Here is a 25,409-nt window from a genome sequence, read left to right as displayed (position 1 = left end):
GCCAGCTTCACAATGGAAAAACCGCGCACGCACGGAAATTTGAATGAGCTGCGCATCCCCCTCCTAAAAATTAAGCAGAACATTAGCCCTCAGCCTTCTCTTTTTTGTGTTTGCAGTTTTATTTTGGTCCCTGACTTGCTAATATATTGAATGCAGGTTACTGGAAAAAAATCTAGTTTGGAATCACCTTGTGACCAATGGAGAATATCACAAGGGATAGCAGATATGCAGAAAGCGAGCAGATTTACAATATACACAGACTGCATTATTGTCCTGTCAATTAACTCGATCGCTCAACACAACCCGTTCATTAAAGACAAAGAGCTCTGGTCATCAGTGCCCAGGCTGACAGCTACAGGCATAAGAACATAAGAAATAGGAACAGGATTAGGCCATACGGCCCCTCGAGCCTGTTCCGCCATTCAATAAGATCATGGCTGATCTGATCATGGACTCAGATCCACTTCCCCGCCCGCTCCCCATAACCCCGTATCGTTTAAGAAACTGTCTATTTCTGTCTTAAATTTATTTAATGTCCCAGCTTCTACAGCTCTCTGAGGCAGCGAATTCCACAGATTTACAACCCTGAGAGAAGAAATTTCTCATCTCTGTTTTAAATGGGCGGCCCCTTATTCAAAGATTATGCCCCCTAGTTCTAGTCTCCCCCATCAGTGGAAACATCCTCTCTGCATCCACCTTGTCAAGCCCCCTCAATTTTATACGTTCGATAAGATCACCTCTCATTCTTCTGAACTCCAATGAGTAGAGGCCCAATCTTCTGAACTCCAATGAGTAGAGGCCCAACCTACTCAACCTTTCCTCATAAGTCAACCCCCTCATCCCCGGAATCAACCTAGTGAACCTTCTCTGAACTGCCTCCAGAGCAAGTATATCCTTTCGTAAATATGGAAACTAAAACTGCACGCAGTATTCCAGGTGTGGCCTCACCAAAATCTTGTATAGCTGTAGCAAGACTTCCCTGCTTTTATACTCCATCCCCTTTGCAATAAAGGCCAAGATACCATTGGCCTTCCTGATCACTTGCTGTACCTGCATACGAGCCTTTTGTGTTTCATGCACAAGTACCCCCAGATCCTGCTGTACTGCGGCACTTTGCAATCTTTCTCCATTTAAATAATGACTTGCTCTTTTATTTTTTTCTGCCAAAGTGCATAACCTCACACCTTCCAACATTATACTCCATCTGCCAAATTTTTGCCCACTCACTTAGCCTGTCTATGTCCTTTTTGTGTCCTCCTCACACATTGCTTTTCCTCCCATCTTTGTATCATCAACAAACTTGGCTACGTTACACTCAGTCCCTTCTTCCAAGTCGTTAATATAGATTGTAAATAGTTGTGGTCCCAGCACTGATCCCTGTGGCACCCCACTAGTTACTGGTTGCCAACCAGAGAATGAACCATTTATCCTGACTCTCTGTTCGTTAGCCAATCCTCTATCCATGCTAATATATTACCCCCAACCCCGTGAACCTTTACCTTGTGCAGTAACCTTTTATGTGGCACCTTGTCAAATGCCTTCTGGAAGTCCAAATACACCACATCCACTGGTTCCCCTTTATCCATCCTGTTCGTTACATCCTCAAAGAATTCCAGCAAATTTGTCAAACATGACTTCCCCTTCATAAATCCATGCTGACTCTGCCTGACCGAATTTTGCTTTTCCAAATGTCCTGCTACTGCTTCTTTAATAATGATGGACTCCAACATTTTCCCAACCACAGAGGTTAGGCCAACTGGTCTATAGTTTCCTGATTTTTGTCTGCCTCCTTTTCTAAATAGGAGCGTTACATTTGCAGTTTTCCAATCTGCTGGGACCTCCCCAGAATCCAAGGAATTTTGGTAAATTACAAACAGTGCATCCACAATCCCTACCACTACTTCTCTTCAGGTCCAGGGGATTTATTTGCCTTTAGTCCCATTATCTTACTGAGTACCACCTCTTTAGTGATTGTGATTGTGTCAAGCTCCTCCCCCCACCCCACCCCATAGTCCCTTGACTATCCACTGTTGGAATATTATTAGTGTCCTCTACTGTAAAGACTGATACAAAATATTTGTTCAGAGTTTCCGCCATCTCCATGTTCCCCATTACTAATTCCCTGGTCTCGTCCTCTAAGGGACCAACATTTACTTTAGCCACTCTTTTCCTTTTTATATACCTATAGAAACTCTTGCTATCTGTTTTTATATTTTGTGCTAGTTTACTTTCATAGTCTATCTTCCCTTTCTTAATCATTTTTTTAGTCGTTCTTTGCTTGGCATGGACCCAAAGATCTTCCAATGACTCAGGAAGGTCCCAGGTTCGATCCTCGGTGAATGACGAGTTAGCTGATTTGAGCCAGGTTGGCACAGACCAAGGATTAGAAACCTACCTTCGGTTGGGTGGGGTGTACAAATTGAAAGAATATCACCCAGGATTCTGCTGGAAAAGCAGGAGCGCAAAGACAGGATTGGTTCACGTCTGGTATCATGGGCAAATAGCCTGCGTACACTTACTCTCTGGGCTAACATTTCAAAGGATAGTCACTTGGGTGAGATATTGGGATTGTAGTCTGCAACCCTGTAATCACATGACCTGGCACCTTCAAAAAAGAACAGCGTTCATTAATCCCCCTTCTGCCATCCTGGTAGTCGCGTGATACAACGATAATGGAGTTGTTGACCAATCACAGCGATCAATCGCTATCAATGAGTCTACAACAGGCCCAGACGTGAGGCGAGGAAAACCCCCAGTGGGGGAGAGCTTTGGGAACCACGGGTCCAAAGTCAATTGTTCCTCCCGAGCACACGACACTTAGCACACGTCATATCTCAAATTACTCGTGCATTACAGCACCCCCTCCACACTGCACTGATGTGTCGCACCCAGGTTATGTTCTAAAATCCTGGTGTGGCACTTGAACCCCTACCTTCTAGGCAAACCAACAACACAAATGTCAGGGCCAGCATAGGAATAGGAGGAGGCCATTCAATTAGATCATGGCTGATCTGCACCTCCATTTGCCCGCCTTTGTTCCATATCCCTTGATACCCTTACCTAACAAAATGCTATTGATCACAGTCTTAAAACTTCAGTTGACCTAGCCTCAACTACTTTTTGGGGGAAAGAGAGTTCCAGATTTCCACTATCCTCTTGAATGACTTAACTCTGGTTTTAAGATAAAGCCCCCTCGTTCTTGATTGCCCCACCAGAGGAAATCGTTTCTCTGTATCTACCCAATCGAATTCCTATAACATTTTAAAAACCTCGATCAGATCACCCTTCAATCTTCTATACTTAAGGGAATACAAGCCAAGTTTATGCGACCGTCCGCATAATTTAAGCTCCTGCCCGCTCCGAGTTAGATCTAAAGTGTAAGGTGTTTACACACAAGTAGTTGGACATTACTTTATAGATTTTTTTTTTTTTAAGTTCACCTAATTTTTAATGTTACCGTGCTTTGCTGTTGTTTCTTACCAACACCACAATGCTGCTGTGGCTAATTGTGTTCCAGTGCTCTGGAAGAAATCACTAATTGTCACCAGTCACCATTCCCATGCTCCTCATTAGGAGCCACACTTGAAGATTAAAGAATCAGGGCTACAATGGCCCCATCTGATGCTGAATCGTTGAATATATTCAAGATTGAGATCGATAGATTTTTGAGCTCTAGGGGAATCAAGGGATACGGAGATCAGACAGGAAAGTGGAGTTGAGGTCGAAGATCGGCCTTGATCTTATTGAATGGCGGAGCAGGCTTGAGGGGCCTTATGGCCTACTCCTGCTCCTAATTCTTATGTTCTTATTAGCGGCAACTCATGCTTTCTCAGAACATGGCATTTATCCTCCACTCAACGGAACTTGGGATGGGTGACCCCAGTGTACGTTTAGGCGTGAAAATGTTCTCGCTTCAGGTCAGTTCATCTTTAATACTTTGTCTCAATCGATATTTGTTAATTTATTGCTCTGGTAAAATAGAAAGAAAAGTTCACACATGGAAATAACTTCATAACAAGAGTCTTTTGGCTATTGTGTGCTATTCTGTACCACAGTTGAGTTCCGAGATTACTTACAGTAAGCTGACCAGCAACTCCAAAATCAGCCAGTTTGGCGTGTCCCTCGTTGTTGAGCAAGATGTTTCCAGCTTTGATATCTCTGTGGATTTTCCTCATGAAGTGCAGATATTCCAGCCCTTTCAGCGTGGACTGTAAAATCGTGGCGATCTCGTCCTCTGTTAACTGAAGAAAAGGAAAAAGATATCTGACTTACATCACAGCCTTTGGTGGATCATCTGTGGGCACCTTGGAAGTTTCCAAAGCTCTTGACAAGGTTTGGCATCATGCACTTCTGAATAATTACCATTGTCGGGCATCCCACCACTCGATGCATGGCTACCTAGTTTCCAGTCCCACTGCACCATCTGTGCTGTAGAAGGCCTTTCGGTCCTTCGAGCCTGCACCACCATTCAATATGATCATGGCTGATCATGCAACTTCATTACCCCAAGATGCTTTATCTCCTGAATCTTCTTCCATCCTCTCTCCCAATCTGTTCCTTACTCACATCTCATCTTCATCCAAAGAAAGAAATAACTTCCATTTATTTAGTGTCTTTCAGGATCTCAGGACACCCCAAAGCGTTTTACAACCCATGAAGTGCTTTTGAAGTGTATTCACTGTTATAATGTAAGAAAACCCTATCTGCTCTTTCATAATGATTCTAAGCTGCCGTTATCAGTTTCCTTCAGAACTCACATCCTCAGTGATGGCAACCTCTATTCCTCTCAGCGCAATGGCTGAAACGCTACATTTTGATCTCCTGAAAGCTCTGAAATGGGGCAAGGATATGAAAACCCGTTTAATTTTTTCAAACACAAAGTTTCTTAATTGCTTCTTCCATTTAACCAGCAGTAACCATCTTAGATAGTTCCACCCTTAGCCTTGCTTGATCTTACGATATTAGCCTCACCTCCTCTTCCAAACTCCTACATCTCCTTCATTCCTAAAGCTGCCTTCAAGGAGTTCAGTTTCCCATTTTGTGTCAAATGCTTCACTTCCTCTCAACAATTTGACTCCAACCAAGACTTGAAGGCTACTCCCATGTCTCAGGTTGCTCTTCTCGTCACTATCACGCACTCCTCAACAGGCTCACCACCGTCCTTCTCATCTCTAAGCTCCCTGTCACAACCTCTCGTTTTTCCCCACTTTACCAATACTATAGTCAACGATCCTCAAAACTCTCTTCTCTTAAATAGAGAGAGGCACGTTCTCTCTCCCTCCTCCCTACATCCCCATTTTGTTGAAGAGAAAACTCGTCAGGCAGTCTCCGACTTGAACTCAACATTTCTCAAGATCTCAAACCAGAACTGCTCATATTCCTCAGTCTTTCCTTCCTACAACAACCCAAGGCTGTTATAGCACAAGCTTCACAATCATTACTTCTTGATTTATCTCATCTTTTATTCTTTCTAACTTTGGTGGTGGCCTAGACTTTGCCCTTCACCTTTCTTTCTCAATTAAAAACCAAGCCACCAACACATTATTGATCAAAGGATGAGTGAACTGTTCCAATTGCTTGCGTCCTTATATCAATGAAGGCCAAGTCTCTATTGTGTTGGCCATTTGCCCTCAAGTATATACTGCTTCTGGAAAACACAACTCTAACCTACAGCATCAAATACAGTGTCTCTTTTGCCCCGCATGTAGAAACAGTGCGACAGCGAGTGGTTCTGTAATGCATTGGTATTCTGGAAAACAATCATGTATTCGGAACTTTTCTGGGCATACGTCAATTCTGCTACAGCAAAACACACATATTTATGATTTGCGTGGATAGATTGTCCACTTGGCTTGCCAACTGTCAAAAGAGGCATCCTGAGGCACTGTTGACCATGCAGCACTGTACAAATAAAAACAGTGCCATCTTATTTATACTGTAAAAGAAAGCCTTGCATTTATACAGCACCTTTCATGACCAACGAACATCCCAAAATGCTTTACAGCCAATGAAGCACCTTTGAAGTGTAGTCATTGTTGTAATTTAGGAAACGCAACAGCCACCAACAGCAATGTGATAATGAACAGATAATCTGCTTTTGTTATGTTGGTTGAATGATAAATATTGGCCCCAGGACACCGGGGATAACTCCCCTGCTCTTCTTTGAAATAGTGCCATGGGATCTTTTACATCCACGAGAGGGGGCAGATGGGGCCTCGGTTTAACGTCTCATCCAAAAGACAGCACCTCCGACAGTGCAGCACTCCCTAAGCACTGCACTGGAGTGTCGGTCTAGATTTTTTGCTCAAGTCTTTGGAGTGGGATTTGAACCCACAACTTTGTGAATCAGAGGCAAGTGTGCTCCCACTGAGCCACAGCTGTAACGCTGCTACTAGAGTTGGGATTGTCTTTGACAGATGTGTTATGGAATATATGGTCCTTTCCCTTCCTCTGAATTAGCTTATGAATTAATTTTGTCAATTATAACAGAGACAATACATCCCCTCCAGTGTCGTGGACTATAATTGAGGAGTGGGTTGAACTTCTCTGATGAAGCCATGTCTTTCATCACTCATTTCTACCAGTGAGTAATCCTGATTTTCAAATCCCTCCATGGCTTTGCCCCTCCCTATCTCTGAAACCTCCTCCAGCCCTACAATCCTCTGAGATCTCTGCGTGCCTCAACTCTGGCCTCTTGCGCGCCCCCGATTTTCAACGTTCCACCATTGGCAGCCATGCCTTCTATTGCTTAGGCCCTAAGCTCTGGAAATCCCTCCCTAAACCTCTTCGCCTTTCGACCTCTCTCTCTCTTCCTCCTTTAAAACGCTCCTTAAAACCTACCTCTTTGACCAAGCTTTTCATCATCTGTCCCTGTATCTCATGTGGTTCAGTGTCAAATTTTGTTTGATTAACGCTCCTGTGAAGCGCCTTGGGAGGTTATACTACGTTACATCAATGCAGATTGCTGTTGTTGCGCACGCGGGGAGGGATGATGAACAACAAATCAGCACCCTTGTCCAACTGGTATGTTTCCCGGTCAGACAGACACGCTGCGATGTCAGTTGGGCTGAGGTATCCACATCACCACAACCACCCATGCTGATCAGTGGCAGCAGGAATAAAGAATTGGAACTGTTCCCATTTGTTCCTCGGATGTGCAGGACAGCTCCAGATAGCGAGGGGAACAGCACGATAGAGAAAATACGCTTCAGTGCACATTGCAACAATCAGCGCTCTCGGGTACAAACTCTGTAAAAACAACACGAGTGGGCCTGTTGTCTGAGTTGATCATTTCTCGGTCCCCTCATACACTAACCACAGTGTAACTTTTGCTTCAGGAATATAGCACGAGAAAACCCGCATGACTTCAGACACATTTCTCCTCTTTACATTGCATGACTGGATTTGGACGCAGGAAAGCATTTGTCACTCTCCAATTCTTCAGTAACATGCTGAAATAAAAGTATAGACACCAGACGATTCTCCACTGTACCAACACCTCCCCCACACAAACCACCCCAAGGAAAAATGGGAAGGGGCAACACTGCTAGAAAGAGCAATTGAGCCACGGTTTTAATCACCTTCTGAGTTATTAGCACAGTTTCCGATGCAACTCACTTTCCCCAAATCCTCAGAACTCCCTTCAGTCTACGGGTATTCAAAGGCTTGGCATCACCAAACTTATGCTTCTTGATTTATCTCATCTTCTCTTCTACATTTTTCCAAACTTGATGTTTTGCACTCTAGGTCTTGGTTCTCAATAATAAAATAAAATTAGCATGATAGTAGAAACTCTGCAATTATATTTTTGGGTTTTTATTGCTAACTTTAACTCCTGTTCTCCCGAAGGACATGACTCCTGCTGGAGTATGGATCTAAAGTAGAGATTCCTCACGTGTTACACTAGACAGTTTTAGTGCTGGGTAAGCTATTCAATCAGCTGAGCACGATTCTGCCTTCAGCAGTCATCCAGTGTGGTGTAGTAGTTACTGGCATGGGCCTCACAATCCCGATGTCCCAACGTGGCAAATGGAATTCCATCAATCGGGTAATTTGTGGGCTGGCACATCTGGTTCTCTCATGTCCTTCGGCTAAGGGAACGAGCCACACCTACCCAGTCTGGCTCACACGTGGCTCGAGCTCCACACTGTGTGGTTAACTCAACGCCCTCTGAAGTCCTGCAAGACAAGCAGGAATGTGGGACCCGATGCGTTATCCGCAAAGTTCAAAACAAGGCTGTGTTTAGTGAAACTGCCCAGTGCCGTTAACAAGATTTGCGGTGGCTCCGGCAGGAAGTGAGAGGAGAATAATCACCCAGCACTTTGCCTGGAATGTATAATTTGACACAGTCAACGCTACCGAGTGGGAGTGTACAATGGGAGCCCGACTCTGGGGCTCTTCCATTATAATTCTCTGGGATGTTAACCGTAAACCGCTGGCACTTACCGACGCCCTCAGGAGGGTCGGTGAGAAACTGCCTGTGTGCAGAGCGAGCTCCGGTTAGTTACTCTGCCGGTGCAATTAATGAAGAAGTGTGATTGTGTAATTTGACACAGTCAGGCTGTGGACTGAAAGTTCTCCATTGAAACATGGCTAATATTGGGGCGACTGAAGCCATTGTCTTTGGTCCCCACCATAAACTCCGTTCCCTAGCCACCAACTCCATCCCTCTCCCTGGTATCTGTCTGAGGCTGAGCCAGACTGTTCGCAATCTTGGTGTCATATTTGACCCCAAAATAAGCTTCTGACCACATATCCGAAGCATAACTTGACTATTCCAATGCTCTCCTGGCTGGCCTCCCACATTCTACCCTACGTAAGCTTGAGATCATTCAAAGCGTGGTTGCCCGTGTCCTAACTCGCACCAATTCTCGCTCACCCATCAGCCCTATTGCTCGCTGGCCTCCATTGGCTTCTGGTTAAGCAACACCTCGATTTCAAAATTCTCATCCTGGTTTACAAATCCCTCCATGGCCTCGCCCCTCCCTATCTCTGTAATCTCCTTCAGCTCCTTAACCACCCCCCCCACCCCCCCCCCCCCCCCCGAGATGCCTGCGCTCCTCTAATTCTGCCCTCTTGAACATCCCTGATTATAATCACTCAAGCATTGATGGCCGTGTCTTCAACTGCCTGGGCCCTAAGCTCTGGAACTCCCTCCCTAAACCTCAGCCTCTCTACCTCTCTTTCCTCCTTTAAGACGCTCCTTTAAACCTACCTCTTTGACCCAGCTTTTGTTCATCTGCTGTAATCTCTTCTTGTGTGGCACGGTATCAAATTTTTGTCTTACAAAACTCCTGTGAAACGCTTTGGGACATTTTACTACATTAAAGGCGCTATATAAATACAAGTGGTTATTGTTGTTGTTATTAAGTGCAGAACTCAACGTATAGCGCTTCAACACAACATAGCACTAACACTCTGGCAGGGCTTGGAGCAGCATCACACGTAAACGCATCATCGACCTGGCGTTGTCAATCAATGTTTCCTCTATTTTTCCGTGTGTAGTCCCTTTAAATTTGCTACGCATTATCTTCCAGCAGCAATGTCGGAACAGGAGTAGGCCATTTAACCCCTCAAGCCTGTTCCGCCATTTAATGGGATCATGGCTGATCTGTGACCCGCATTTGGCCACCAACGCTTAATACCTTTGGTTAACAAAAATCTATCAATCCCAGATTCAAAATTAACAATTGACCCAGCATCAGTTGCCGTTTGCGGAAGAGAGTTCCAAACTTCTACTACCCTTTGTGCGCAGAATTGTTTCCTAATTTCACTCCTGAAAGATCTGGCTCTAAATTTTCATCTATACCCTCTAGTCCTAGACTCCCCAGCTGGGGAGTGGCCCGCGCAGGATCTCTCGCTTGGTGCACGATTACGCACCTTTGGGGGAACATTGGTGTCAATATTCACTCGTTTAAAAAATAATACGCACCAAACAGCCTTTCAACAGCCAGCTAATTTCTCCCCGAGACCAATAGAGCACCCCAACTGCAGCTTGGTTGAGATCTGATCCTTCAGCAGAGGCGTGGCTGCCTTGTATGACTCAGTTACATGCTGCCTTCACCAACTGAACCGAACTCTAATAAAGTCATTTTCCTCGTATCGCTGCTCAGCACAGCTCCTGCTCACACACTCGCAGTCACATCATCCTTATTTTCCTGGGATAGAGGCAGGCACAGGCAATTACCGTTTTATTCCTTATTCGAATAAGGTCTGATACTGAACCGGCTCCACAGTATTCCATGACTATCCACAGGTCCGTGTTCTTAAAATAGCTTCCATAGTACTTGACTACGTGAGGGCTGTGAAGAAAGGGAAAGAGCGTTAAAGACCGGGGATTCTCCACGGAACAAAAGAATAATCAGGAACAGGGAAAACTCATTAGGCCTATCTATCAGCATAATCATAATAATTACTTCCATTCACATAATACTGTCTCATGGCAAATCGTTTCATACAATTAACTGGTTTTGAATTGTAGTGACTCTTGTATAGGTAAATATGGCAGCCATTAAAGATCAGCTATGTCCCACAAAGTCGGCCATACAGCCCCTCGAGCCTGCTCCACCATTCAATAAGATCATGGCGGATCTTCTACCTCAACTTCAATTTCAATTTCCGACCCGATCTCCACATCCCTTGATTCCTTAGCCCAAAATTCTATCCATCTCAGCCGTGAATACACTCAGCGTCAGGCAGCGGCTCCGAGTCAGAAGGCTGTGAGTTCAAGTCCCACTCCAGGTCTGAAGCCCAGAACTCGAGGCTGACACTCCAGTGCAGTACTGAGGGAGTGCTGCACTGTCGGAGACCCCTTCTGCCCTCTCAGGTGGACGTAAAAGACCCCATCGAACGAGGCAGTGCACATTCCAAAGAAGGGAGCTAGTGATTATTTACTTTTTAAATTTGGGAACAGACATTAAACTCTTCTTTGAGAAAAGTTAAAAGAGGACCATGCTTGGCACTGCTGACCCTGGGTTCCTTCATGCATTCACGATGGCTTCGATCTTCCGCGAAGCTTATGGGCAAACCCAAACCGCACAAACCGTGGCAGGTGCAGATAACTGATGTACAAATGGAGAACTCCAGTGTGCGACTGTGGTCACCCATAACAGATCGTGGAACATATGCCCGATTCACAAATATGAAGGCAGCATCACAGCGATACACTTCGCTACTGTGTCGGCCGTGGCTCAGTGGGTAGCATCCTCGCTTCTGAATCAGAAGGTTGTGGGTTCAAGCCCCACTCTTCAAGTCCCACTCCAGGGCTTGAGCACATAAATCCAGGCTGACACTCCCAGTGCAGTGTTGAGGGAGTGCTGCACTGTTGGAGGTGGTGTCTTTCGGATGAGACATTAAACCGAGGCCCCGTCTGCCCCCTCAGATGGACGTAAAAGATCCCATGGCACTATTCCGAAGAAGAGCAGGGGAGTTATTCCCGGTGTCCTGGCCAATATTTATCCCTCAATCGACATTACTAAAACAGATTATCTGGGTCATTATCACATTGCTGATTGTGGGAGCTTGCTGTGTGCAAATTGGCCGCCGCGTTTCCCACATTAAATGTAGTATCTCCAAATTTGCGGATGACACTAAGTTGGGTGGCAGTGTGAGCTGCGAGGAGGATGCTATGAGGCTGCAGAGTGACTTGGATAAGTTAGGTGAGTGGGCAAATGCATGGCAGATGAAGTATAATGTGGATAAATGTGAGGTTATCCACTTTGGTGGTAAAAACAGAGAGACAGACTATTATCTGAATGGTGACAGATTAGGAAAAGGGGAGTTGCAACGAGACCTGGGTGTCATGGTACATCAGTCATTGAAGGTTGGCATGCAGGTACAGCAGGCCGTTAAGAAAGCAAATGGCATGTTGGCCTTCATAGCGAGGGGATTTGAGTACAGGGGCAGGGAGGTGTTGCTACAGTTGTACAGGGCCTTGGTGAGGCCACACCTGGAGTATTGTGTACAGTTTTGGTCTCCTAACTTGAGGAAGGACATTCTTGCTATTGAGGGAGTGCAGCGAAGGTTCACCAGACTGATTCCCGTGATGGCGGGACTGACCTATCAAGAAAGACTGGATCAACTGGGCTTGTATTCACTGGAGTTCAGAAGAATGAGAGGGGACCTCATAGAAATGTTTAAAATTCTGATGGGTTCAGACAGGTTAGATGCAGGAAGAATGTTCCCAATGTTGGGGAAGTCCAGAACCAGGGGTCACAGTCTAAGGATAAGGGGTAAGCCATTTAGGACCAAGATGAGGAGAAACTTCTTCACCCAGAGAGTGGTGAACCTGTGGAATTCTCTACCACAGAAAGTTGTTGAGGCCAATTCACTAAATATATTCAAAAAGGAGTTAGATAAAGTCCTTACTACCAGGGGGATCAAGGGGTATGGCGAGAAAGCAGGAATGGGGTACTGAAGTTGCATGTTCAGCCATGAACTCATTGAATGGCGGTGCAGGCTAGAAGGGCCGAATGGCCTACTCCTGCACCTATTTTCTATGTTTCTATTGCAACAGTGACTACACTCCAAAAGTACTTCATTGGCTGTAAAGTGCTTTGAGACGACCGGTGGTCGTGAAAGACGCTATATAAATCCAAGTACAGGTTCTTTCTTTCTTTCTTACTTGGGACGCAACTATCTGGCTTAACCACCTAAATGTAAAATTATAGTTGTTGCTCTACATCAGCCAAACGAAGTAGTAGTGTGAATGCTCTTCACAGCAGAAGAGTGTGTGTGTGTCTTGGAAACAACAGACCACAATCTAGCACAGGTCACACAGGAAGACACATCTGATGCCACAGTCGAGTTTGATGCATTTGTTTTTTTCTATTCCCTTGGGTTGCATCGTCTCCAACTGACAAACCCTATTACAGGGTCGTCTGGGTTCCAGATCTCTTGTATTGCAGCATCACTTATTACATTTTTGTTTAAAAAAACAATCGGCATCAATCAAGACCCACAGCCGCTGGCACCACTTCATTGAGCCTCACCTGTCACACTGCTGCATGATGGAGATCTCTTTGATAATCTCCTGCAAGTCCGATTCCACCGGGACCTGTTTGATAGCCACCACTTGGCCTGATTCTTTGTGAATAGCTTTGAACACGCTGCCATAGGACCTGAGGGAGGAAACACAAAGCCGTTAACATTCAGCCAGCATTAATGCCGCCTGCTCCAGACAGCGAATGAGGGGGAATGACAGTAACAATCGTTTATAGCAGAGGTTTTCCCGTGGGCCCTGATCTTTACATTTCGCTGCATTAATCTTTCTCTATTTCCCCCTCTTCCCAGCCATAAAAGGTGAGCAGACAATCTAACGACAGGCTGTCAATATTACATGCAACCTGCTTTAAGAACGCAAGAATTAGGAGTAGGAATAGGCCATTCGGCCCCTCGAGCCTGCTCCGCCATTCAATAAGATCATGGCTGATCTTCGACCTCAACACTTTCCCACCCGATCTCCATATCCCTTGATTCCCCGAGAGCCCAAAAACCTATCGATCTCATCCTTGAATATACTCAACGACTGAGCATCCACAGCCCTCTGGGGCAGAGCATTCCAAAGGTTCACCACCCACTGAGCAAAGAAACTCCTCCTCATCTAAGTCTTAAATAGCTGACTCCTTATCCTGAGACTATACCCCTAGTTCTAGACTCTACAACCAGGGGGAAACAACCTCTCAGCATCGACCCTGTCAATCCCCCTCAGAATCTTGTATGTTTCAAAGAGATCACCTCTCATTCTTCTAAACTCGAGAACATAGGCCCAATCTACTCAATCTGACCTCATAGGACAGCCCTCTCATCCCAGGAATCAATCCAGTGAACCTGGTAGCAATCGAGTGAACCTTCTTGCCATTTCCCTTATCTTGTAGACTAGGACCTGCCCTTCACTTCAGAATCTGCCACTTAGGGAAAAACTACATGCCCAGCCCCCCTGTGCAGCTGAATAGTGTTCAGCATCAGACATTTTCTCAAGGTTCACAATGGACACTTTTTTTTTTGGTCACTCCAGAAAGACTTGCATTTCTATAGCGCCTTTCACCACCTCAGGATGTCCCAACGCGCTTTACAGCCAACGAGAGTACTTATGAAGTGTCGTCACTAGTGGGAAACGTGGCTGCCAACTTGTGCAAGCCTTGAGCATCACACTTCCCAACAGGTGGCGGCTTACCAACACTCACTGTCTGGGTTTACACATGAAGATGACCAGCAGTTTAATAAACTGCGTACAGTCCGCATCCCATATAGCGGGCAGGTTGGTGTTGGCGCGATTCGCCCGCTATAATCTGTGGGCAGTTGAACCATCATAGCCACAAACACTCTCTCTGGGGGATTTGGGAGTGAATCGCTAAAAGTGCGTTAAAGGTAGTAAGTAGCACATGACAGATGCTGGAGGTGGAATCAAATCACTGACACTTGATTTGCTTTTAATGTATTTGTCTCATCACCTTGTTAAATGGAACTTAATACTTCCAAGTTTACAAATTTTGAAATTGGCCTGCTCACGGTCGCTAGGCAGCAACTGGCGTGCTCCTTTGCCCCCCCCCCCACCCTCACACGCCATTGCCCCACCCTCCCCCACCCGCCCGACACCATCGTTCCCCGACACCGCTGTTCCCCATCGCCCCCCCCCCCGACACCGCCGTTCCCCATCGCCCCCCCCCCCCCGACACCGCCGTTCCCCATCACCCCCCCCCCTCGACACCGCCGTTCCCCATCACCCCCCCCCCCGACACCGCCGTTCCCCATCGCCCCCCCCCCTCGACACCGCCGTTCCCCATCACCCCCCCCCCGACACCGCCGTTCCCCATCACCCCCTCCCGACACCGCCGTTCCCCATCGCCCCCCCCCCCCCCGACACCGCCGTTCCCCATCGCCCCCCCCCCCCGACACCGCCGTTCCCCATCGCCCCCAACCCCCCCCGACACAGCCGTTCCCCATCGCCCCCAACCCCCCCGACACAGCCGTTCCCCATCGCCCCCCCCCCGACACCGCCGTTCCCCATCGCCCCCAACTCCCCCCGACACCGGCGTTCCCCATCGCCCCCCCCCGACACCGCCGTTCCCCATCGCCCCCCCCCGACACCGCCGTTCCCCATCGCCCCCAACCCCCCCCGACACAGCCGTTCCCCATCGCCCCCAACCCCCCCCCCGACACCGCCGTTCCCCATCGCCCCCCCCCGACACAGCCGTTCCCCATCGCCCCCAACCCCCCCGACACAGCCGTTCCCCATCGCCCCCCCCCCCCCGACACCGCCGTTCCCCATCGCCCCCCCCCCCCCGACACCGCCGTTCCCCATCGCCCCCCCCCCCGACACCGCCGTTCCCCATCGCCACCCCCCCCCGACACCGCCGCTCCCCATCGCCCCCCCCCCCCGACACCGCCGTTCCCCATCGCCCCCCCCGACACCGCCGCTCCCCATCGCCCCCCCCCCCCCCGACACCGCCGTTCCCCATCGCCCCCAACCCCCCCCGACACAGCCGTTCCCCATCGCCCCCCCCCCCCGACACCGCCGTTCCCCATCGCCCCCCCCCCGACACCGGCGTTCCCCATCGCCCCCCCCCCGACACCGGCGTTCCCCATCGCCCCCACACCCCCCCCCCGACACCGCCGTTCCCCATCGCCCCCCCCCCCCCGACACCGCCGTTCCCCATCGCCCCCCCCCCCGACACCGCCGTTCCCCATCGCCCCCCCGCCCCCGTTCCCCATCGCCCCCCCGCCCCCGTTCCCCATCGCCCCCCCGCCCCCGTTCCCCATCGCCCCCCCGCCCCCGTTCCCCATCGCCCCCCCGCCCCCGTTCCCCATCGCCCCCCCGCCCCCGTTCCCCATCGCCCCCCCGCCCCCGTTCCCCATCGCCCCCCCGCCCCCGTTCCCCATCGCCCCCCCGCCCCCGTTCCCCATCGCCCCCCCGCCCCCGTTCCCCATCGCCCCCCCGCCCCCGTTCCCCATCGCCCCCCGCCCCCGTCGCCCCCCCGCCCCCGTTCCCCATCGCCCCCCCGCCCCCGTTCCCCATCGCCCCCCGCCCCCGTTCCCCATCGCCCCCCCCGCCCCCGTTCCCCATCACCCCCCCCGCCCCCGTTCCCCATCACCCCCCCGCCCCCGTTCCCCATCACGCCCCCACCCCCGTTCCCCATCACCCCCCCCACCCCCGTTCCCCATCACCCCCCGCCCCCGTTCCCCATCGCCCCCTCTCGACACCGCCGGTCCCCATCGCCCCTCCCGTTCCCCATCGCCCCCCCGACACCCCCGTTCCCCATCGCCCCCACCCCCCGACACCCCCGTTCCCCATCGCCCCCACCCCCGTTCCCCATCGCCCCCCCCCCCGACACCCCCGTTCCCCATCGCCCCCACCCCCGTTCCCCATCGCCCCCCCCCCCGACACCCCCGTTCCCCATCGCCCCCCCCGACACTCCCGTTCCCCATCGCCCCCCCCCCCGACACTCCCGTTCCCCATCGCCCCCCCCCCCGACACTCCCGTTCCCCATCGCCCCCCCCCGACAACCCTGTTCCCCATCGCCCCCCCCCGTTCCCCATCGCCCCTCCACCCCCGACACTGCCGTTGCCCATCGCCCCCCCTGACATCGCCAACTAACATCGCATTCATTACGATTTGTAAAATCTGTCTGCACAATTAATTTATTCCTTTCAACCTTTAACCCTTTAACATTAAACGGCAACTTCAGGGCAGTAAGTAATTACAGCAAGCGCACTTTAACGAGGTACCAAGACCTACTGAATATGTTGTAAGCAGTTCCTTTGTACCTGATTTCTATTGTGAAAGAAAAATGGTTATGGGAAATTGCCCGATAAAAACAGCTGCCTGCCATAAGCAATGGCAATGCCTGATAAAGATTGCTGCCAAGTCCCCGATATAAGTGGTGGGGACTGTAACTCATAGAATGATACAGCCCATCATGCCTATGACAGTTCTTTGAAAGAGCTATTCATTAGTCCCACTCCCCCGCTCTTTCCTCCTGGTCCTGTAATTTTCTCCCCAATTTATCCAATTCCCTTTTGAGTTACTATTGAATCAGTTTCCACCACCCTTGTAGGCAGTGCATTCCAGATCGTAACAAGTCGGTGTCAAAAAAATTCTCATAGAAACATAGAAAATAGGTGCAGGAGTAGGCTATTCGGCCCTTCTAGCCTGCACCGCCATTCAATGAGTTCATGGCTGAACATGCAACTTCAGTACCCCATTCCTACTTTCTCGCCATACCCCTTGATTCCCCCTGGTAGTAAGAATTACATCTAACTCCTTTTTGAATATATTTAGTGAATTGGCCTCAATAACTTTCTGTGGTCGAGAATTCCACAGGTTCACCACTCTCTGGGTGAAGAAGTTTCTCCTCATCTCGGTCCTAAATGGCTTACCGCTTATCCTTAAACTGTGACCCCTGGTTCTGGACTTCCCCAACATTGGGAACATTCTTCCTGCATCTAACCTGTCTAAACCCATCAGAATTTTAAACGTTTCTATGAGATCCCCTCTCATTCTTCTCAACTCCAGTGAATACAAGCCCAGTTGATCCAGTCTTTCTCCCCCTCTGGTTCTTTTGCCAATGACCTTAAATCTGTGTCCTCTGGTTACCGACCCTCCTGTCACTGGAAACAGTGTCTCCTTATCTACTCCATCATAATTTTGAACCTCTCTGTTAAATCTCCCCATAACCTTATCTGCACTAAGGAGAGCAATCCCAGCTTCTGTAGTCTCTCCACATAACTAAAGTCCCTCATACCTTGACATCCTTCCTAAAATATGGTTACCAGAACTGAACACAATACTCCAGCTGAGGCCTAACCAGTGATTTATAAAAGTTCACCATAACTTCATTGCTCCGTGCCTCTATTTATAAGCCTTGGATTCCTTTTGCCTTTAAAAAAAAAACAGCCTTATCGACTTGTCCTGCACCTTGAAAGGTTTGTGCACATACACTCCAGGTCGCTCTGTTCCATAACGCCTTTAACATTGTGCCATTTAGTTTATATTGATTTCCATCGTAGCCTCTGAACTGGTTTTGACCCATTGCCAAGATTCTGGTGTTTCTAACCTCGCTGATGTGATGCAACAATGACCAGCCATGAGCCAGTCACCATGGTAAAAGAACAAGGAAGTGCTTTGCATTACTGAGAGTTCATATCGTGGTTCTCTCAAAGTCTATAAAATGGAGAACCGCCCAGTCAGAAATAAGCACTTTTAACAGTCTGAAGCAAACAGGTTTTCCCCGGACATCACTCAGGAAATGAAAAATCCATTTCCTGAACAATTTTTGGAAGCACCCTGTATAATGGAGCCAGTAGGAATAACAAGCCTCCTTCTAATATTGTTGGGCCACTAACTGTTTCCACCCGTTGTAGTGTTGATAGCTGTTGCGTCACAAGTAATCATTGCGACAGGTGGGTCATGTCGTCAATAGCCACTCCTTATTGTTTTTTTTAAAAAGAAGAGGATACAGCATCACCTCCTGGAGGAGCTACTAATATTAGGGAGTACAGGATTGATTTCAATGAACTGGTGCTGCACCCTCAAGGATTTTAATACCTTGGAGTTTTCTAATCACACTGGCGATGGCCCATAACGCTGCTTGTAAATAAACGGCAAGAGTACAAAGTCGTGCATTTATATAACACCATTCACGACCACTGGACGTCCCAAAGCGCTTCACAGCCAATAAAGTACTTTTTGAAGTGTAGTCACTGTCACTGTTGTAATGTAAGAAACAGGGCAGCCAATTTGCGCACAGCAAGCTCCCACAAACAGCAATGTGATAATGACCAAATCTTCTGTTTTAGTGTTGTTGATTAAGGAAAAATATTGATCAGGACACCAGGGAGAACTCCCCTGCTCTTCTTCGAATAATGCCATGGGATCTTTTACGTCCACCCGAGGGAGTAGACGGGGCCTTGCTTTAATGTCTCATCTGAAAGATTGCAGCACCGACAGTGCAGCGCTCTCTCAGCACTGCACTGGAGTGTCAGCCTGGAATTTTGTGCTCAAGTCTCTGGAGTGGGACTCGAACCCCCAACATTCGGACTCAGAGGCGAGGGTGCTGCTCACTGAGCCACTGTCTGACACTCGGGACTGATATGGTCCTCTCACGAATCTGTCCCCACCCCCAATCCGGCATGGCCGGCACACAGTGCCCAAGGTGTTGAGCCTTGGCAACTCTCTCACCTGTTGTAGTGAGCATGTGCAGGTTCCTCCGAAACATCTGCGTGTATTTATAACAAAGTGTAGAGCAGATAGTTGGCTCTTTTAGGTTTCATGCTGCGTTTGAATTTCAGCAGCAGCACTATGGTAAGTAGTGTAAGGGGTTAATAGTTCCACAGAAACCAACAGTCACATAATTGTGTCCTGTAAAACACATATCAGCTTCTGGAATTACTTCTTTCCTATAAAACACAGAATACCAGCTTTTCTGATAGCTCTAAACAAAAGGCCTGCCTTTGAAGCCAGACCAATCAAAGGTTTATCGGAGTCAACCATTGTAACAGTTAATGGCTTCTTTCCTGTAAAACACAAATACCAATTTCTGTAACAGCTTTACAGTGAAACTTTGTCTTTATTGTCAAAACTTATAAACTTAGGAAAACGGTTATTGTAATTATGCTTACTGGTTAAATGCTCCTTGACTGGAAGACTGTCACAAAAGACAAGAGATGGGAACAGATCATAAGATTGGAAGATGATAATTCAATCATCAACAGAACGAGGCAAAGCTCAGGCAGCCATCAATTAATATTGTGACGATTGTATATTGAAAGGGTCATCATCATCATAGGCAGTCCCTCGGAATCGAGGAAGGCTTGCTTTCACTCTTAACATGAGTCTTTAGGAGAACCGCAGGCTCTGTCACAGGTGGGACAGATAGTCGTTGAAGGAAAGGGTGGGTGGGACTGGTTTGCCGCACGCATTTTCCGCTGCCCGTGCTTGGTTTCTGCATGCTCTCAGCGATGAGACTCGAGGTGCTCAGCGCCTTCCCGGATGCACTTCCTCCACTGAGGGCAGTCTTTGGCCAGGGATTCCCAGGTGTCAGTGGGGATGTTGCACTTTATCAGGGATGCTTTGAGGGGGTCCTTGTAATGTTTTCTCTGCCCACCTTTGGCTCGTTTGCCATAAAGGAGTTCCGGATGTAAGAACGTTAACTTCCAAATCCCTCGTCATACGGAGGAGGCGACTTCAAGGAAGGAAGGGTGTCCAGCGAAGCATCCCACGTCAACGCGTTCCGTGTCCTTGGTTGTGTGGGAAGTAAAGCCTGTATTTTAACCAAGTCTTCACTGTCCAAGTTTGTGTAATGCATGTGTGTGTGTTTAATAAACTGTTCTGGTTTACTAAAGCGAGTAATCTTGTCGTCACCATTTATGCCAGGCGAATCCAAGTAAAAAAGGGCATTTAAAAAACCCTACAGTAGGGTGATGCCAAGACCCACCTGAAGGCATTGTTTCCATGAGCATCTCAGCAGTTCTGAGGAGCAGGGCAAAATGGCTGTCGCCCGTGGCCCCCTCCATCTTTTTCTTGGCCGCTGGTGTTAAGTCTACTCATACAGATCAACATCATGGTTTTCTCCATTACTGGCCTCACTGTGTAAATGAATACCCTAATGGGGCCGGACCCCCATCAACCTGCCCACGGTATTGGTACACTGTGGGAATGGAATAACATTACATTGGAGCAACTGATGCCGCTCTTTCGAGCACCATGTTCGACAAGGGACAAGGAACATGGGGATACCAGATACTTAACAAGCTTCAGTTCCTAAACTAGTTGTCAGCCGTGACTCAGTGGGTAGCACTTTCGCCTGAGTCAGAAGGTTGTGGGTTCAAGTCTCACTCCAGAGACTTGAGCACAAAAATCTAGGCTGACACTCCCAGTGCAGTACTGAAGGAGTGCTGCACTGTCGGAGGTGCCGTCTTCTGGATGAGATGTTACAGCAGATGGGACCTCGGTTTCTCAGGCGGATGTAAAAGATCCCACGGCACTATTTCGAAGAAGAGCGGGGGAGTTATCCCCGATGTCCTGGGGCCAATATTTATCCCTCAATCAACATCACTAAAACAGATTATCTGGTCATTATCACATTGCTGTTGGTGGGAGCTTTGTGCCCAAATTGGCTGCTGTGTTTCCCATATTACAACAGTGACTACACTTTAAAAGTACTTTGCTCTTTGGGACTTCCTGAGGTGAAAGGTGTAATAGAAATGGAAGTCATTCTTTCTTTGTAGCAGCCCTAATCTTGCTGACCATCAGGTTCAGCCAAGTATAGTCCTGTCCCTCGACATGACTCCCAGTCTATATGGAATCATACAACACATTTGGCCCAGCATGCCCATGCTGGCTCTGTGTCACACTTCCCTGGTATTTCCCTATAGCCCTGCAAATTTTTCCTTTTTAAATATTTATCCAATTCCCTTCTGAAAATTACTGTTGAATCCACTTTTACCACCCTTTTAGGCAGTGCCTTCCAGATTATAACAACTATTAAATATGAAAAAAATGATGATTCCTTCTGCTTAGTCCTAAATACTACTCCTCCACCCAGCTACAGGAAGCACACCTTCTGACTAAAAGTTGTAATGATGTGGGCCTGTTCGTGTCTACGTAATAGTAAAGTCAGGGTCAGAAGGAGGCTGCAAAATGTGCTGGCTGACAATGCGCGGGTGTCCAGTGCTGGGTATGTACGCACAGCCACTCGGCACAACCCTCTCATCTTTCCTCTGCAACAGGAAACCCACAAGCAGAATCTAGCTACGGTGCAATTTAAGGGAAGCAGTCAGACTGTGCCTTCTCCGAGTGCAACAGAAGTACACAGGGTGAAAACAGAAGCAAGAACACACCCAGGTTTCCCCCCCCCCCCCCCCCTCCTTGAAAACACTGAGAAAGGCTCCAGTCCACAGCTCATTAATGGCCGCCAGGCACGGCCCACAGCTACAGGTGCTCTTCAGTATAAAGTCCTGGCACTTTCAATTAAGAGATAATAATGATTTTTTTTTTAAGTTTGTTCTAAAAAGCAACCTAGCCACATTCGCCCAACTCAATTACTCTACATTTCAACCATAAATTTTCATCTTAAGAAGTGGAGCAACAAGAATGTTGTGGGTTTGAGTCAGTTTTATAGCTATCAGTTCTCGTCACCCCTCCCTTATTCGGCAATGGCTGAGCAAGATAGTTAAGAAAGAGGTCTGTCCAACCCATTGTAGTTTATCCATCCAGTAAGACCAGAACGTTTCCCCCACTCCAACCCCCTCACACTGCTCTATTCAGGAGCCCAGGTGTCAGCCATGGCTGTGGGAAACGCTGTCGCCTCGGAGGCAGAAGGTTGTGGGTTCGAGTCTCACTCCAGAGACTTGAGCACAGAAATCTAGGCCGACAGCACCAGTATTAAGGGAGCACCAAACTGTCAGAGATGCCGTCTTTCAGACGAGATGTTAAACCGAGGCCCCGTCTGCCCTCTCGGGTGGACGTAAACAATTCCCTGTCATTATTTTGAAGAAGAGCAGGGGAGTTTATTCAGTGTCCTGGCCAATATTGATCTGGCCTGATCAATACCGTGAGCGAGTTCAATACTGTTAGCATCACCCTGCCAACGGAGAAGAAAACACAGACTGGGTCAGGGAGCTCAATAAAGTTCAGTAGCACGTGAAGTTATTCATGTGCTTTCCTCTGTTCAGTTCTGCTACGGCTGTAAGGCTTTCCAGTGTATCATAGACAGGAACAATGTGCTCCCAGCTCTGTCCCTGAATTTGTCCCCAATAGACCCACAACATATAGCGCCTTTTACATAGCAAAACATCTCAAGACGCTTCACCGCAGCAAAATCAGACATCGAACCACATATGAGGACAGGTGACCAAAAGCTTGGTCAAAGAGGTAGGTTTTAAGGAGCGTCTTAAAGGGGGATGAGAGAGGTAAAGAGGCGGAGAGGTTTAGGGAGGGAGTTCCAGAGCTTAGGACCTAGGGAACAGAAGACACGGCCACTAATGGTTGAACGATGAAAATCAGGGATGCTCAAGAGACCAGAATTAGAGCACAGACATCTCGGAGGTTTGTAGGGCTGGAGGAGATTACAGAGATAGGGAGGGACAAGGTCATGAAGCATTTTGAACACAAGGATGAGAATTTTAAATGCAAGGTGTTGTCGGGCTGGGAGCCAATATAGGTCAACAACCACAGGGGTGATGGGTGATTGGGACTTGGTGCGAGTTATGACACAGGCGGCTGAGTTTTGGATGTGCTCAAGTTTACGGTGCTTGGCAAATGGGAGGCCGGCCAGGAGAGCACTGGAATAGTCGAGTCTGGAGATAACAGCACGGATGAGGGTTTCAGCAGCAGATGGACTGAGGCCGGGGTGGAGATGGATACCCAGTTGGAGACCAGAACAAGATGGCAATATAAACAACTTGCGTTTACGTAGCACCTTTCCAAAACTCTTTACATGAAGAAAAGCAATAGATAAAAGGTGTAAACAAGTCGATGCTGAGCTCGACCGTGAGAGGTGACTGAAAGTTTATTCAGAAAAAATGTGTTTGGAGATGGTTTTTAAAGTTGATTAGAAGTGAGATTAAGGGGGTTCAGCAAGGAGATCCAGAGACTGGGGCTGAGGCAGCTGTGAGCTCTGTCACCAACGGTAAATTGAGTCCAGGGATGACAAAAGCACAGATAATGGTTTTAACGGCAGTGGGGGTTGCGGATAAGGGCAGGAGGAAGGCGATAATACAGAGGTGGAAGTAAAAGTCCTTGGTAATGGATAGGATGTGGGTTTCGAATCTCAGTTCTAGGTCAAACAGAATGTCAAGGTGTTTCCGTCTGCTTCAGCCTGATCAGATGACAGGGGAGGGATAGTCAGTGGCAAGGGGGCTTAGAGTGGGGGCTGAAAGAGATGGCTTTGGTCTTCCCATTGTTCAGCCAGAGAGATATCGGGGGATAAAAGCAGATCGCGCTCTCCAGATCAATCGATGAGACATTAAACCGAGGCCCCGTCTGCTCTCTCAGTTGGACGTAAAAGAACCTATGGCACTATTTTGAAGAGCAGGTGATTTTTCCCCAGTGCCTTGGTCAAAATTTCTCTCTCAAACAACATTGCTAAAACAGATTATCTGATCATTAGCATATTGCTGACTGTGGGAGCTTGCTGTGCTCAAATTAACTGCCGCATTACAACAGTGATCACATTTCGAAAGTGCTTCATTGGCTGTGGTCGTAAAAGGTGCTGTTTAAATGCATGTTCTTTCTTGTTAATATAAAACAGATTTATTCAATGCTGCTAATTTCTCATTAAAATGGGTCTCTATCAGAAAAATGAACCATTTACATTGATAAGTGCATCTGTCGGTGGAAGAATGACGTATGGCCAACAGCTGTAAAAGGGCCTTCACATTCCCTCTCAACTGGCCCAAAAAACACACAACACAACCTCAATGTCACTAGAGCACTCATCACAATCTCAATGTCACTATTGTACCAGTGAGAATCTCATTCCCAGCTCTTGCCAAACTCGGTTGTTCTACAATTTAGCCCACTCAACCACACAAATATTTTTATAAGCTCAATTCAGATATGTTGTTGGGTAAATGCCCTGGCGGATACACTAGTGAGCCGTACATAACACAGAAAGTGCCTCAGGTTGAAAGCCCAGTCCACACTGATTTGGCCAGGACAGTGGTAGGGTTTCAGTGCCCCTTCAGCAAGGTTGGGGGGGGGGGGGGGAGGGATAAATCAACCAGCTGATTGCTATCCAGTGACTCCCTGCTGGACAATCTCGTGTGTAGATGTCAGGCAAGAACAAGATCAGGGCTCATATACGATGTCCTTCCCTGAATGCTCCTTATCCAAGGTGTTCTATTACAAGTGAGGTACTGGGAGGGTGGTTTATGCCCAGAAAACTGTGCCCAGGTATGTCAGACACCCCAAGAAGGAAGGAGAAGGAACAAAGCTGGGTTACTGGATTGGGGGCCACACACAAAACTGTTAGCTCCAAACGCCCCTCATGGGCTAGATTTTCGGCGAAAACGGTAGTTTTACGCTAAAATGACCCTTTTCGCTGCGCTACTGTTTTTAGGCCGAACTTTCGGCCTTTCGCATCAGCAAAGGAGGCGTTTCACGACGATTCACAGCGCAATCCGCGAGTTTCGTCAACTTTAGTTTAACGGCTGCGCTGCGAGAGGCCTTGGGACGGGGAAAAAACATTCACAAAACCCTTACCTACTAAATCGCTGAAAAATAATTTTAAAATAAAAACTTTAACTTACCTTTTTTGCAGGTTTTCATACTTACCGCTGCTGGCAGGGCTGCACCGATAGGTTTGACCTGTCGCTGTTCTGGGCATGGCGTAAGGGCCAGGAGAGTGCCGAAAGTACGACACAAACGCAATCCGCACGTTGGCGCACCTCTCCCCGGCGGTACTTGAAAG

The 25,409-nt window shown here is 48.2% G+C and overlaps 1 protein-coding gene across 2 annotated transcripts in view; it reads right to left on the bottom strand.

Annotated features, from left to right (window-relative positions):
* LOC139277648 (serine/threonine-protein kinase 3/4) overlaps positions 1-25,409 on the bottom strand; it is a 206,604-nt gene that overhangs the window by 135,213 nt on the left and 45,982 nt on the right. For both annotated transcript variants that reach the window (XM_070896398.1, XM_070896399.1), the window contains exons 3-5: positions 12,990-13,118; positions 10,187-10,301; positions 4,077-4,241 (exon numbers count right to left, since the gene is read on the bottom strand). In XM_070896398.1, coding sequence (XP_070752499.1) covers positions 4,077-4,241; positions 10,187-10,301; positions 12,990-13,118 — 409 coding nt within the window. The remainder of the gene's footprint in view (positions 1-4,076; positions 4,242-10,186; positions 10,302-12,989; positions 13,119-25,409) is intronic.

This window comes from Pristiophorus japonicus, chromosome 12 (genome assembly GCF_044704955.1).
Source record: "Pristiophorus japonicus isolate sPriJap1 chromosome 12, sPriJap1.hap1, whole genome shotgun sequence".
NCBI classification, from domain to species: domain Eukaryota; kingdom Metazoa; phylum Chordata; class Chondrichthyes; family Pristiophoridae; genus Pristiophorus; species Pristiophorus japonicus.
The sequence above is the reverse complement of the archived record's forward strand: the minus strand, read 5'-3'. Positions and strand labels throughout refer to the sequence as shown.